The sequence below is a fragment of the Coregonus clupeaformis genome, chromosome 10, assembly GCF_020615455.1.
Source record: "Coregonus clupeaformis isolate EN_2021a chromosome 10, ASM2061545v1, whole genome shotgun sequence".
NCBI lineage: Eukaryota > Metazoa > Chordata > Actinopteri > Salmoniformes > Salmonidae > Coregonus > Coregonus clupeaformis.
Window position 1 is genome coordinate 43,862,132 of NC_059201.1, and position 16,079 is coordinate 43,878,210.

The 16,079-nt window shown below is 43.6% G+C and overlaps 1 protein-coding gene across 1 annotated transcript; it reads right to left on the minus strand.

The window, feature by feature from the left end:
* Positions 1 to 7,930: 7,930 nt before the first annotated feature.
* LOC121575069 (NAD-dependent protein lipoamidase sirtuin-4, mitochondrial) lies at positions 7,931 to 15,956 on the minus strand. The gene is made up of 4 exons (XM_041887887.2): positions 15,874 to 15,956; positions 8,978 to 9,468; positions 8,569 to 8,863; positions 7,931 to 8,342 (listed from the first exon to the last, which is right to left on the minus strand). The coding sequence occupies exons 2-4, from the start codon at positions 9,466 to 9,468 to the stop codon at positions 8,190 to 8,192; spliced, it is 939 nt and encodes a 312-aa protein (XP_041743821.1). The 5' UTR covers positions 15,874 to 15,956; the 3' UTR covers positions 7,931 to 8,189.
* Between the last annotated feature and the right edge of the window lie 123 nt (positions 15,957 to 16,079).

Sequence of the window (16,079 nt, forward strand, 5' to 3'; positions counted from 1 at the left end):
AATAACCATTCATTCCTATGGATGACTATTACTTCCAGGGAGGATCAATAAGGCGGGCGCTAACTTCAGAATAGTGCCCTGTCAGCCATAGAGTATATAGTGCCTTCAGAAAGTATTCATACCCCTTTACTTATTCCACATTTTGTTGTATTACAGCAGCGTTGTCAAACTCATTCCATGGAAGGCCTAGTGTCTGCTGGTTTGAGTTTTTTCCTTTGAATTAAGACCTAGACAACGAGGTGAGGGGAGTTCTGTACTAATTAGTGACCTAATTCATCAATCAAGTACAATGGAGGAGTGAAAACCCGCAGACACTCGGCCCTCCGTGGTGGAATGAGTTTGACACGTGTGTTACAGCCTGAATTCAAAATGGATTACATTTTTAAAAAATCTCACCCATCTAAACACAATACCTAATAATTACAAAGTGAAAACCTGTTTTTAGAAAAGTTTGCAAATGTATTGAAAATTAAATGCAGAAATGTCATTTACACAACAAAAATATAAACACAACATGCAACAATTTCAAAGATTTTACTGTTACAGTTCGTATAACCAAATCAGTCAATTGAAATAAATTCATTAGGCCTTAATCTACATTTTTACATTTTAGTCATTTTAGCAGACACTCTTATCCAGAGCGACTTACAGTTAGTGAGTGCATACATTTTTTGTTTAAAAAAAATCATACTGGCCCCCCGTGGGAATCAAACCAACAACCCTGGCGTTGCAAGCGCCATGCTCTACAAACTGAGCTACACGGGACCACTAATCTATTGGAAAAAATTGTGTTTGACCAGATACAATGCTATTTTACAGTAAACAAATTGACAACAAACTTTCAGCATGCTTTTAGAAACGGACATTCAACAAGCACAGCACTTACACAAATGACTGATGATTGGCTGAGAGAAATTGATGATAGAAATATTATGGGGGCTGTTTTGTTAGACTTCAGTGCGGTTTTTGACATTATCGATCATAGTCTGCTGCTGGAAAAACGTATGTGTTATGGCTTTACACCCCCTGCTATAATGTGGATAAAGAGTTACTTGTCTAACAGAACACAGAGGGTGTTCTTTAATGGAAGCCTCTCAAACATAATCCAGGTAGAATCAGGAATTCTCCAGGGCAGCTGTCTAGGCCCCTTGCTTTTTTCCATCTTTACTAATGACATGCCACTGGCTTTGAGTAAAGCCAATGTGTCTATGTATGCGGATGACTCAACACTATACACGTCAGCTACTACAGCAACTGAAATAACTGCAACACTATTTTTTGTCATTTAGCAGACGCTCTTATCCAGAGCGACTTACAGTTATTGAGTGCCTACATTTTTTTTCCCATACTGGCCCCCTGTGGGAATCGAACCCACAACCCTGGCGTTGCAAACGCCATGCTCTACCAACTGAGCTACATCCCTGCCGGCCATTCCCTCCCCTACCCTGGACGACACAGGTACATACACACATACATATAGACACTCACCCTACACACACATACACATGGATATTGTATTGTGAATATGTGATAGTGGAGTAGTGGCCTGAGGGAACACACTAAATGTATTGGGTATGAAATAGTGTTATGTTATGAAATATAATGTCATGTAATATTTTAAATTGTATATAACTGCCTTAATGTTGCAGGACCCCAGGAAGAGTAGCTGCTGCCTTGGCAGCAGCTAATGGGGATCCTTAATAAATACGAATCTATGGATTTCACATGACTGGGAATACAGATATGCATATGTTGGTCACAGATACCTTAAAAAAAGTAGGGGCATGGATCTGAAAACCAGTCAGTATCTGGTGTGACCACCATTTGCCTCATGCAGCGCATAGAGTTGATCAGGCTGTTGATTGTGGCCTGTGGAATGTTGTCTCACTCCTCTTCAGATAGCTGTGCGAAGTTGTTGGATATTTGCGGGAACTGGAACACGCTGTCGTACATGTCGATAAAGAGCATCCCAAACATGTTCAAAGATGTGTCGGCATCGAGTAATTGTCTCTGGACCCCTCCCAGTTAGGGGGAGTGGTGAGCTCTACAGCAGAGTCTCACAACTCAATCGCTGGTTGAAAACTGTTTTCTGCCCCTCCCAAAATATAGAATTTTTTGATAATTGGCCCTCTTTCTGGGACTCACCCACAAACAGGACCAAGCCTGGCCTGCTGAGGAGTGACGGACTCCATCCTAGCTGAAGGGGTGCTCTCATCTTATCTATCAACATAGACAGGGCTCTAACTCCTATAGCTCCACAATGAGATAGGGTGCAGGCCAGGCAGCAGGCTGTTAGCCAGCCTGCCAGCTTTGTGGAGTCCGCAACTAGCACAGTCAGTGTAGTCAACTCAGCTATCCCCATTGAGACCGTGTCTGTGCCTCGATCTAGGTTGAGCAAAACTAAACATGGCAGTGTTCGCCTTAGCAATCTCACTGGAATAAAGACCTCCTCCATTCCTGTCATTATTGAAAGAGATTGGGCTACTTAATGTTAGATCACTCACTTCCAAGGCAGTCATAGTCAATTAACTAATCACTGATCATAATCTTGATATGATTGGCCTGACTGAAACATGGCTCAAGCCTGATGAATTTACTGTGTTAAATGAGGCCTCTCCTCCTCGTTACACTAGTGACCATATCCCCCGCGCATCCCGCAAAGGTGGAGGTGTTTTTTTACATTTACAACAGCAAACTTCAATTTACCCCCCAAAAAAGACTGAGTTTTCGTCTTTTGAGCTTTTAGTCATGAAATCTATGTAGCCTACTAAATCACGTTGTATAGCTACTGTTTACAGGCCTCCTGGGCCATATACAGTGTTCCTCACTGAGTTCCCATCGGACCTTGTAGTCATGGCAGATAATATTCTAATTTTTGGTGACTTTAATATACACATAGAAAAGTCCACAGGCCCACTCCAAAAGGCTTTCGGAGACAGTGGGTTTTGTCCAACATGCCTCTGGACCTACTCATTGTCACAGTCATACCCTGGATCTAGTTTTGTCCCATGGAATGAATATTGTGGATCTAAATGTTTTTCCTCATAATCCTGGAATATCGGACCACCATCTTATTACGTTTGCAATCGCAACAAATAATCTGCTCAGACCCCAACCAAGGATCATCAAAAGCCGTGCTATAAATTCTCGGACAACCCAAAGATTCCTAGATGCCCTTTCAGACTCCCTCCACCTACCCAAAAATCGGTTAACCACCTAACTGAGGATCTACATTTAACCTTGCTTAATTCCCTAGATGCAGTCGCACCCCTAAAAACAAAAAACATTTGTCACAAGAAATTTGCTCTCTGGTATACAGACAATACCCGAGCCCTGAAGCAAGCTTCCAGAAAATTGGAACGGAAATGGTGCTCCACCAAACTGGAAGTCTTCCAACTAGCGTCGAAAGACAGTACCATGCAATATCGAAGAGCCCTCACTGCTGCTCGATCATCCTATTTTTCCAACCTAATTGAGGAGAATAAGAACAATCCAACATTTCGCAAAACTAAATAAAAAGCAGCATTCCCCAAGAGAGGATAGCTTTCACTTCAGCAGTGATGAATTCATGAACTACTTCGATGAAAAGATCATGATCATTAGAAAGCAAATTACGGACTCCTCTTTGAATCTGAGTATTTCTCCAAAGCTCAGTTGTCCTGAGTCTGCACAGAACTGCCAGGACCTAGGATCAATGGAGACACTCAAGTTTTTTAATCCTATATCTCTTGACACATTCATGAAAATAGTCATGGCCTCTAAACCTACAAGCTGCATACTGGACCTTATTCCAACTAAACTACTGAAAGAGCTACTTCCTGTGCTTGGCCCTCCTATGTTGAACATAATAAATGGCTCCCTATCCACCGGATGTGTACCAAACTTACTAAAAGTGGCAGTAATAAAGCCTCTCTTGAAAAAGCCAAACCTTTACCCGGAAAATTTTAAAAACTATCGGCCTATATCGAATCTCCCATTCCTCTCAAAACGTTTTGAAAAAGCTATTGCGCAGCAACGCATTGCCTTCCTGAAGACAAATAATGTATACGAAACGCTTCAGTCTGGTTTTAGACTCCATCATAGCACTGAGACTGCACTTGTGAAAGTGGTAAATTACCTTTTAATGGCATCAGACCAAGGCTCTGCATCTGTCCTCGTGCTCCTAGACACATTCTTTTGGAGAGATTGGAAACCCTAATTGGTCTACATGGACAAGTTCTTGCCTGGTTTAGATCTTATCTGTCGGAAAGATATCAGTTTGTCTCTGTGGATGGTTTGTCCGCTGACAAATCAATTGTAGGTTTTGGTGATGTCATTTGGAAACACAATGTCAACTTTCACTGCTATGCGGACGACACACAGCTGTACATTTCAATGAAACATGGTGAAACCCTAAAATGTCCTACCCTGGAAGCCTGTGTTTCAGACATAAGGAAGTGGATGGCGGCACATTTTTTACTTTTAAACTTGGACAAAACAGAGATGCTATTTCTAGGTCCCAAGAAACAAAGAGATCTGCTGTTGGATCTGACAATTAATCTTGATGGTTGTACAGTCGTCTCAAATAAAACTGTGAAGGACCTTGGCTTTACTCTGGACCCTGATCTCTCTTTTGACGAACATATCAAGAATATTTAAAGGACAGCTTTTTTCCATCTTCGTAACATTGCAAAAATCAGAAACATTTTGTCCAAAAATGATGCAGAAAAGCTGATCCATGCTTTTGTCACTTATATATTAGACTACTGCAATGCTCTACTCTCCAGCTACCTGGATAAAGCACTAAATAAAGCACTAAATAAACACGGCTGCTAAAATCTTGACTAGAACCAAAATAATGTATCGTATTACTCCAGTGCTAGCCTCAGGCTTCCTGTTAAGGCTAGGGCTGATTTCAAGGTTTTACTGCTAACCTACAAAGCATTACATGGGCTTGATCCTACCGATCTCTCCAATTTGGTCCTGCCGTACATACCTACACGTACGCTACAGTCACAAGACGGAGGCCTCCTTATTGTCCCTAGAATTTCTAAGCAAACAGCTGGAGGCAAGGCTTTCTCCTATAGAGCTACATTTTTATGGAATGGTCTGCCTATCCATGTGAGAGACACAGACTCAGTCTCGACCTTTAAGTCTTTACTGAAGACTCATCTCTTCAGTAGGTCCTATGATTGAGTGTAGTCTGGCCCAGGGGTGCGAAGGTGAACGGCAACGCACTGGAGTGACGAACCGCCCTTGTTGTCTCTGCCTGGTCAGCTCCCCTCTCTCCACTGGGATTATCTGCCTCTGACCCTATTATGGGGGCTGAGTCACTGGCTCACTAGTACTCTTCCATGCCGTCCCTAGGAGGGGTGCGTCACTTGAGTGGGTTGTGTCAGACGTGATCTTCCTGTCGGTTTTGCGCCCCCTCGGGTCATGCGGTGGAGGAGATCTTCGTGGGCTATACTCAGCCTTGTCTCAGAGTAGTAAGTTGGTGGTCTGACATTTACTCCTGAGGTACTGAACTGTTGCACCCTCTACAACCTTGCTGGTAATCTATGAACGTTTGAAAATCTTGAAGAACAATCTGGCCTTAGTGGCCATGTACTCTTATAATATCCACCCGGCACAGCCAAAAGAGGACTGGCAACCCCTCAGCGCATGGTTCCTCTCTAGGTTTCTTCATAGGTTACTTTCTAGGGAGTTTTTCCTAGCCACCGTGCTTCTACATCTGCATTGCTTGCTGTTTGGGGGTTTAGGCTGGATATCTGTATAGCACTTTGTGACATCTGCTGATGTAACAAGGACTTTATAAATACATTTGATTGATTGATTGATTGAATGGGTGACATGTCTGGCGAGTATGCAGGCCATGGAAGAACTGGGACATTTTCAGCTTCCAGGAATTGTGTACAGATGCTTGCGACGTGGGGCCGTGCATTCTCATGCTGAAACATGAGGTGATGCTGGCGGATGAATGGCACGACAATGGGCCTCAGGATCTCGTCACAGTATCTCTGTGCGTTCAATTTGCCATCGATAAAATGCAATTGTGTTCGTTGTCTGTAGCTTATACCTACCTACCCATACCATAACCCCACCGCCACCATGGGGCACTCTGTTCACAACGCTGACAACAGCAAACCGCTCGCCCACACAATGCCATACACGCTGTCTGCCATCTGCCCGGTACAGTTGAAACCGTCATTCATCCATGAAAAGCACACTTCTCCAGCGTGCCAGTGGCCATCGAAGGTGAACATTTGCCCACTTAAGTTGGTTACAACGCCGAACTGCAGTCAGGTCAAGACCCTGGTGAGGATGACGAGCACGCAGATGAGCTTCCCTGAGACGGTTTCTGACAATTTGTGCAGAAACTCTTCGGTTGTGCAAACCCACAGTTTCATCAGCTGTCCGGGAGGCTGGTCTCAGACGATCCCGCAGGTGAAGAAGCCGGATGTGGAGGTCCTGGCGTGGTTACACGTGGACTGCGATTGTGAGGCCGGTTGGACGTACTGCCAAATTCTCTAAATTGACGTTGGAGGTGGCGTATGGTAGATAAATGAACATTAAATTCTCTGGCAACAGCTCTGGTGGACATTCCTGCAGTCAGCATGCCAATTGCACGCTCCCTGAAAACTTGATACATCTGTGGCATTGTGTTGTGTGACAAAACTGCACATTTTAGAGTGGCCTTTTATTGTCCCCAGCACAAGGTGCACCTATGTAATGATCATGCTGTTTAATCAGCTTCTTGATATGCCACACCTGTCAGGTGGATGGATTATCTTGGCAAAGGAGAAATGCTCACTAACAGGGATGTAAACAAATTTGTGCACAACTTTTGAGAGAAATAAGCTTTTTGTGCATATGGAACATTTCTGGGATCTTTTATTTCAGCTCATGAAACATGGGACCAACATTTTACATGTTGCATTTTGATTTTTGTTCAGTACATAAGTACTGTATTCACACCCCTGAGTCAATACATATTAGACTCACCTTTGGCAGTGATTAGGTCTACAGCTGTGACTCTTTCTGGGTACGTCTCTAAGAGCTTTGCACACCTGGATTGTACAATATTTGCACATTATAATTTTTTTAATTCTGTCGAGTTGGTTGTTGATCATTGCTAGACAGCCATTTTCTTGTCTTGCAATAGATTAAGTCAAAACTGTAACTAGGCCACTCAGAACTGTAACTAGAACATTCAATGCCGTCTAGGTAAGCAACTCCATTGTATATTTGGCCTTGTATTCTAGGTTATTGTCCTGCAGAAAGGTGAATTCTTCTCTAATTGTCTGTTGGAAAGCAGACTAAACCAGGTTTTACTCTATTTAGCTCTATTCCGTTTCTTTCCCTAAAAAACTCCCTAGTCCTTGCTGATGACAAGCGTTGGATTTGCCCCAAACATAACGCTTTGTATTCAGGACATAAAGTACATTTCTTTGCCACATTTCTTACAGTTTTACTTTGTGTTATTGCAAACAGGATGCATATATTCTGTACAGGCTTCCTTCTTTTCACTATCAATTAGGTTAGTATTGTGGAGTAATTACAATGTTGTTGATCCAACCTCAGTTTTCTCCTATCACAGTCATTAAACTCTGTAACTGTTTTAAAGTCACCATTGGCCTCATTGTGAAATCCCTGAGCGGTTTCCTTCCTCTCTGGCAACTGAGTTAGGATGGACACCTGTATCTTTGTAGTGACTGGGTGTATTGACACACCATCCAAAGTGTAATTAATAACTTCACCATGCTCAAAGGGATATTCAACGTCTGCTTTTTATTTTTACCCATCTATCAATAGGTGCCCTTTGTGAGGCATTGGAGAACTTCCCTGGTCTTTCATTTTGTATTAATTTGTACACATTTCTAAAAGCATAATTCCACATTATGGGGTATTGTGTGTAGGCCAGTGACACAAAATCAAAATGTAATCCATTTTAAATTCAGGCTGTAACACAACAAAATGTGGAAGAAGTTGAGGGATTTGAATACTTTCTAAAGGCACTGTACATGTACAAGCCCATAACACATGACTCTGGGTTAGTAGTAGTGTCCATCACCTGAAGCTGATTGCATTGCTGCCAGGTTGACCAAAAGGTAGAATAGTAGAGCCCATTGAATAGTTCTCAAAACAATACAACACGGTGTCTGTGGATCAGTGACTGAAGTCCTAGTGAGGCCTTCCGTCTGTCTTTGTAGTCAGTGAGGCTGAATGACAGACAGTACCTCCCCACAACGAGCACTGACTCTGAACTCTGCCAGGTGGTCGGCCCTGGTAGACCCAATGTTCAAGATGGCTACTGGGATCTTCTGGTCAGCTGCTGCCAGTAGGAATCTGTACCCAGAATACACCTGGAAAAAGACAAATGGATGTGAAACTTTGACATATTGTAAGGCTGTAGAGTTGTTTCCTTTGTGTTACGGTTCACTCTGTCACAGGGACATGTTTTATAAGTATGAATAACACCTGCGAAAAACAGTTGATTATGTCAACAACACAGCAACACTATCACTTTTAGAGGTAAAAATGTATGGTAGGTCCTGAATAATTATAACACCTGACCATTCTCATGCCCACCTGCAAAGAAGATCCAGCGACAAGAACCGCATCGGACTCAGCTAGTCTCTCATGTACAAACTGCACCGTCCTTCGGATCACTGTGTCCCCAAAGAATGTCACCTCTGGCTTCAATATGCCCCCACAATCCTTACACGAAGGCACTCTGAAGTGGAGGACCTGCTCGTCCTCAATGAAGACATCCCCATCGGGAGCCACACCGCCTGCCTGTACGCCCCAGCCAGGGTTCAGTGCTTTGAACCGCTTCTGGAGGTCCTCCCTTGGAGACACGGCACCACAGCCCAGACACAACACCCTGAGAGGGACACACACAAAGGTAAAAAGATTGTTGCTCTGAGCCAATGTCCTTGAAGAAGAAGTCAGTATGTATTGTGTGTGTGTGACAGACAGTACATTTCTGCCTTCCTACCTGTGTGCGCAGCCGTGCAGTTCAGTCAGTCCTTGGTGGCCTGCCTTGGAATGAAGCGCGTCCACATTCTGAGTTACCAGCCAGTGTACCTTCCCCTGTTCCTCCCACTGCTGCAGAGCCAGGTGTGCAGAGTTCGGCTGATGAGAAGAGAACTGTGGCCAGCCCACATAGTTCCTAGCCCAATAGCGCTGACGAGACTTAGCGCTGCGTATAAACTCTGCATATTGCATAGGTCGCCTGTCTGTGCGGGCGTAGAGACCCACCCCCTCTGAGCGGTAGTCTGGGATGCCAGACTCTGTAGAGAGCCCCGCCCCAGTGATGACGAAGAGGCGCGTGGCGCGGGACAAGAAGGCCTGTAGCTGCTCCAGGGCGTGGGCATCGATGGTGCTGCTGGCGGGCACAAAGCTCTGGATGCCCTCGGGAACTGATGATGATGCCCGCCTCGCAGGGGCTGTGCAACATAGTGCCAGGGATCTCCATGGCAACCGCATCTGCATACAGAGTACAGTGTAAGATTGATGCTTGATACATATAGGTCGTTCCAACTCAAATAGCACAAGAAAGAGGATTTCGACACCCACCATCTCAGATTGTTCTGAAATAGTTTCTGTAGATAGTAACAGATGTGATTAGCATTCCTGAAACATTACTACATTACACTCCAGTGTTGATTTAACCTTGTGGTTTAGGTTATTGTCCTGCTGAAAGGTGAATTCATCTCCCAATGTCTGGTGGAAAGCAGACTGAACCAGGTTTTCCTCTAGGATTTTGCCTGTGCTTAGCTCCATTCAGTTTCTTTTTTATCCTGAAAAACTCCCCAGTCGTTAACAATTACAAGCATACCCACAGTGAATGACTTGGGCCGGAGCAGTCCGGAACGCCATACCAGCACTTCACATTTTTGGGGAATTGTGTACCAGCTCCTCTATAAAAACAATGTAGCCTATCACTGGACCAGATTCACACACCAAGGCAAAAAAGGTTGATCAAAGCGGAACGAAGGCGGGATCTTCATTGAATAGCAATGGAGAGTGGCCATTCATTTCCTGATTCTGCTTTGTTCAAGTTTATTTGCCGCTAGTCTGTGAATCTGTGTGTGACAGTAGGCTGTTTTTACATTTTTATATTTAACCTTAATTTAACCAGGTAAGACCCATTGAGGTTAAAAACCTATTTTGCGAGGGTGACCTGGCAAGAAGGCAAAACAGGGAAATAGCAGCGTGTACATAAAATATTACAGAAAAATACAAAATAAACACAAAAGACAAAGTGTCACAAGTTACATATACAATTGAAGATTAGAAACAACTGCAGCTATCACAAACAGTGTTATCGATCAGAGTCTTAAAAACAGGCAAGGACACTAACTCTCCTAACTTTAATATATTTTGAAGCATGTTCCAGGATGAAGGGGCATTATGGGAAAAATATTGTTTCCCCATCTCAATTGGCCTTAGGAACAGACAAGGACAGCAGCGACTGTGAACGAAGACTGTTTTGAGTGACTGATCTGGTCAGTAAGGAACAGAGATACAAAAGGGAGTTGTCCTATCAATGCTTTGTACACAAAAGTGTACCAGTGCTTTAGCCTCCTGGTGGAGAGAGAGGTCCATTGCACCATAGCATACAAATCACAGTGTTGGGTGAGTGATCTAGCATTTGTAATAAATCTTAAAGCACAATGAGACACTGTGTCCAGAGTTTTTAAGGTACTTGCTGAGGGCTGCATATAGACAATACCACCATAATCCAGCATTGATAAAAAAGTGCTTTGAACAAGATCCTTTCTGACTAACATTGAAAAGCAAGATTTGTTTGTAAAATAGAAACCCCATTTCAACTTCAGTTTCTTGGTCAAGTTATCAATGTGCTGTTTAAAATTCAGCTTTTCATCTAACCATATCCCAAGATACTTATAGGAGGTGACCATATAAATTTGCTGGCCTTTTATAGTTAAAATCTGCAAGTGACTCCATCTGTTTACTTTCAGGGAAGAGAAAACCATACATTTTGTTTTCCTTGCATTAAGCACAAATTTCAATTCAAAAAGCTGTCTTTGAATAACATCAAAAGCCAACTGTAAGTCCTGAAAAGCCTTCTCAATATTAGATGCGCTCGAGTAATTGTGTCATCAGCATACAGATGGAGATTTGCAGAGTCAACAGTCTTCCCTATATAATTTATATACAGTGTAAAAATGATTGGACCTAAAATTGAGCCCTGGGGAACTCCTTTTGTAAGCCTTCGAAACTAAACACTAGCTAAATCACTTCTATGCACGCTTCGAGGCAAGCAACACTGAAGCATGCATGAGAGCGCCAGCTGTTCCGGACGACTGTGTGATCACGCTCGCCGTAGCCAATGTGAACAAGACCTTTAAACAGGTCAACATTCACAAGGACGCAGGGCCAGACGGATTACCAGGACGTGAACTCCGAACATGCGTTGACCTGTTTGTAATACCTACATATTTCAAGCAGACCACCATAGTCCCTGTGCCCAAGAACACCAAGGAAACCTGCCTAAATGACTATCGACCCGTAGCACTCACGTCTGTAGCCATGAAGTGCTTTGAAAGGCTGGTCATGGCTCACATCAACACCACCATCCCAGAAACCCTAGACCCACTCCAATTTGCACACTGCCCCAACAGATCCACAGATGATGCAATCTCTATTGCACTCAGCACCGCCCTTTCCCACCTGGACAAAAGGAACACCTACGTGAGAATGCTGTTCATTGACTACAGCTCAACGTTCAACACCATAGTGCCCACAAAGCTCATCACTAAGCTAAGGACCCTGGGACTAAATACCTCCCTCTGCAACTGGATCCTGGACTTCCTGACGGGCCGCCCCCAGGTGGTAAGGGCAGGCAACAACACATCTGCCACGCTGATCCTCAACAAGGGGGCCCCTCAGGGGTGCGTGCTTAGTCCCCTCCTGTACTCCCTGTTCACCCATGACTGCGTGGCCAAGCATGACTCCAACACCATCATTAAGTTTCCCGACGACACAACAGTGGTAGGCCTGATCACCGACAACGATGAGACAGCCTATAGGGAGGAGGCCATAGACTTGAAAGTGTGGTGCCAGGACAACAACCTCTCCCTCAACATGATCAAGACAAAAGGAGATGATCGTAGACTACAGGAAAAGGAGGGCCGAGCACGCCCCCATTCTCGTTGACGGGGCTGTAGTGGAGCAGGTTGAGAGCTTCAAGTTCCTTGGTGTCCACATTACCAACAAACTATCATGGTCCAAGACAGCCGTACAGAGGGCACGACAACATATTTTACCCCTCAGGAGACTGAAAAGATTTGGCATGGGTTCTCAGATCCTCAAAAAGTTATACAGCTGCACCATCGAGAGCATCCTGACTGGTTGCATCACCGCCTGGTATGGCAACTGCTTGGCCTCCGACCGCAAGGCGCTACAGAGGGTAGTGTGTACGGCACCGTACATCACTGGGGCCAAGCTTCCTGCCATCCAGAACCTCTATACCAGGCCGTGTCAGAGGAAGGCCCTTAAAATTGCCAAAGACTCCAGCCACCCTAGTCATAGACTGTTCTCTCTGCTACCACACAGCAAGCGGTACCAGAGCACCAAGTCTAGGTCCAAAAGGCTTCTTAACAGCTTCTACCCACAAGCCATAAGACTGCTGAACAGCTAATGAAATGGCTACCCGGATTATTTGCATTGACCCCCCCATTTTCTTACGCTGCTGCTACTCGCTGTGCATTATCTATGCATAGTCACTTTACCCTTACCTACAGTGGGGGAAAAAAGTATTTAGTCAGCCACCAATTGTGCAAGTTCTCCCACTTAAAAAGATGAGAGAGGCCTGTAATTTTCATCATAGGTACACGTCAACTATGACAGACAAATTGAGAATTTTCTTTCCAGAAAATCACATTGTAGGATTTTTTATGAATTTATTTGCAAATTCTGGTGGAAAATAAGTATTTGGTCACCTACAAACAAGCAAGATTTCTGGCTCTCACAGACCTGTAACTTCTTCTTTAAGAGGCTCCTCTGTCCTCCACTCATTACCTGTATTAATGGCACCTGTTTGAACTTGTTATCAGTATAAAAGACACCTGTCCACAACCTTAAACAGTCACACTCCAAACTCCACTATGGCCAAGACCAAAGAGCTGTCAAAGGACACCATAAACAAAATTGTAGACCTGCACCAGGCTGGGAAGACTGAATCTGCAATAGGTAAGCAGCTTGGTTTGAAGAAATCAACTGTGGGAGCAATTATTAGGAAATGGAAGACATACAAGACCACTGATAATCTCCCTCGATCTGGGGCTCCACGCAAGATCTCACCCCGTGGGGTCAAAATGATCACAAGAATGGTGAGCAAAAATCCCAGAACCACACGGGGGGACCTAGTGAATGACCTGCAGAGAGCTGGGACCAAAGTATCAAAGCCTACCATCAGTAACACACTACGCCGCCAGGGACTCAAATCTTGCAGTGCCAGACGTGTCCCCCTGCTTAAGCTAGTACATGTCCAGGCCCGTCTGAAGTTTGCTAGTGTGCATTTGGATGATCCAGAAGAGGATTGGGAGAATGTCATATGGTCAGATGAAACCAAAATAGAACTTTTTGGTAAAAACTCAACTCGTCGTGTTTGGAGGACAAAGAATGCTGAGTTGCATCCAAAGAACACCATACCTACTGTGAAGCATGGGGGTGGAAACATCAGGCTTTGGGGCTGTTTTTCTGCAAAGGGACCAGGACGACTGATCCGTGTAAAGGAAAGAATGAATGGGGCCATGTATCGTGAGATTTTGAGTGAAAACCTCCTTCCATCAGCAAGGGCATTGAAGATGAAACGTGGCTGGGTCTTTCAGCATGACAATGATCCCAAACACACCACCTGGGCAACGAAGGAGTGGCTTCGTAAGAAGCATTTCAAGGTCCTGTAGTGGCCTAGCCAGTCTCCAGATCTCAACCCCATAGAAAATCTTTGGAGGGAGTTGAAAGTCTGTGTTGCCCAGCGACAGCCCCAAAACATCACTGCTCTAGAGGAGATCTGCATGGAGGAATGGGCCAAAATACCAGCAACAGTGTGTGAAAAACTTGTGAAGACTTACAGAAAACGTTTGACCTGTGTCATTGCCAATAACTTTTGTTATTGACCAAACACTTATTTTCCACCATAATTTGCAAATAAATTCATTAAAAATCCTACAATGTGATTTTCTGGAGAAAAAATGATGAATGAAAATGGATGAAAATTACAGGCCTCTCTCATCTTTTTAAGTGGGAGAACTTGCACAATTGGTGGCTGACTAAATAATTTTTTCCCCCACTGTACATGTATATATTACCTCGACTAACCTGTACCCCTCACATTGACTCGGTACAGGTACCCCATGTATATAGCCTCATTATTGTTAATTTATTGTTGCTCTTTTATTTTTTTACTTTAGTTTATTTAGTAAATATTTTTTCTTAACTATTATTTTTCTTAAAACTGCATTGTTGGTTAAGGGCTTGTAAGTAAGCATTTCAGGGTAAGGTCTACACCTGTTATATTCGTCGCATGTGATAAATAAAATTTAACTTGATTTATTTGATTTATTGCACACAGTGTGAGTCCATGCAATGTATGTGAATTGTTAAGCACATGTTTACTCCTGAACTTATTTAGGCTTGCCATAACAAAGGGGTTGAATACTTGACTCAAGACATTTCAGCTTTTCATTTTAAATTAATTTTTAATGCCAATATTACCAGTTTCTAACTACAGAAACTATTGATGGAACAATCTGAGATGGCGGGTGTCATGGCTTGCTGAAACGACATGGAATGACTCATATGTTGCATTTTGTTGTTGTTGTTTTCTGATACACCTTTCAAAAAAGGAACCTGTTGGGATCATGTGTTTCACTGAGTAATAAACTCCATTGGTGGAAATGTCACTCAAAGGCTGCAGTCCAAACACATTATTTTTACCCCTCAGCCCTCGCGTTAGTCACTTTCCCTTGGGGGAATCCCCGTCGAAACCGGATGCAGTTTGATTGCCATCTTAAGTGGAGGTCCAATTCAAAACGTTGAGGGAGCGAGTGAATAACTTCATAACTATTGGGGTTGATTTGATTTAACTCCATAAACATATTTTTGGGAATTCTGAAATGTATTGGAATAAATGACCAAACTATAAAACATGCTAGCCAGCTATGGGTAACTGTAGCTAGGTATATGAATAGCTTTAGGTTGGTTGTTTTTATGCTCAACTTCAATATTTCCACCAAGGACGTTGCCTCTCTGATCATCACTAGCCGAGTCGCCCTTGCTTGAGCAAGGGACATTTAAGGTACACTCGGATGTGACGATGTAAAATGTCATTAAAGGGCTGAAGGTTTAGGGCCGATGACTGGCTACTTTGAGTTTGGACTGCAGCCAAAATCTCATCTGGTTGATGGGAGAATCTCAATTCTGTCTCAAAACCCATTGGAAGAGAAGGGCAGAGAGGCGGGACCTCTGGCTTTCTCATCCAATGGGGTTTGAGGAGGTGAGAGGACGCGAGGAGAGGTCGCAATTGAGATTCTCCCTATGTAAATTCAAGAACACATGATATTCCATGATGCCTCCTCGCAAGCTTGTCACATCTCTCATTAAAAACACAATATTATTAGGGTCACCAAGCAATGATTATATGTGTCTAGCTTTATCTGACTCAATAATTGCTCAGTTCGTTTTTTTACAGTGTTCGACTTTTGGTCAAGGCTGATTTGTGTATGTTTACAATATCTGGCTCATCATTGAACTCCTGTCATCAGTGACAAGGTTACGTTGAGGAAATGCGATAAGAAACGTATAACCACAAAAGGCATGAGTTAGACATTGTAAGTAGTAATACAATTCAGCGTAACGTACCTTATAATGGCACAAGGTAAACGATTTAATAAACAGCCGATAATGTAGCAGGCAGCCAACTCTTACAAAAGAGCGACAGGAAATACCAGTGTAACACAAAGAAAGGCAACAGCCGCTATTCACGCTGGGACTTGTAGTCTGGTGGATTGAACCAATGTACTAACGTTCATAGCTCAGTGTGTGTGCTATACCAGGGGGTTCCCAAA

Excerpts from the sequence above, each read along its gene's own strand:
- LOC121575069 (XM_041887887.2), bottom strand. The coding sequence starts at position 9,468 with ATGCGGTTGCCATGGAGATCCCTGGCACTATGTTGCACAGCCCCTGCG. Across the intron at positions 8,864-8,977 it reads CTGCACGGCTGCGCACACAG|GGTGTTGTGTCTGGGCTGTG; the intron begins GTAGGAAGGCAG and ends TGTCCCTCTCAG. Across the intron at positions 8,343-8,568 it reads TCGCTGGATCTTCTTTGCAG|GTGTATTCTGGGTACAGATT; the intron begins GTGGGCATGAGA and ends GTCTTTTTCCAG.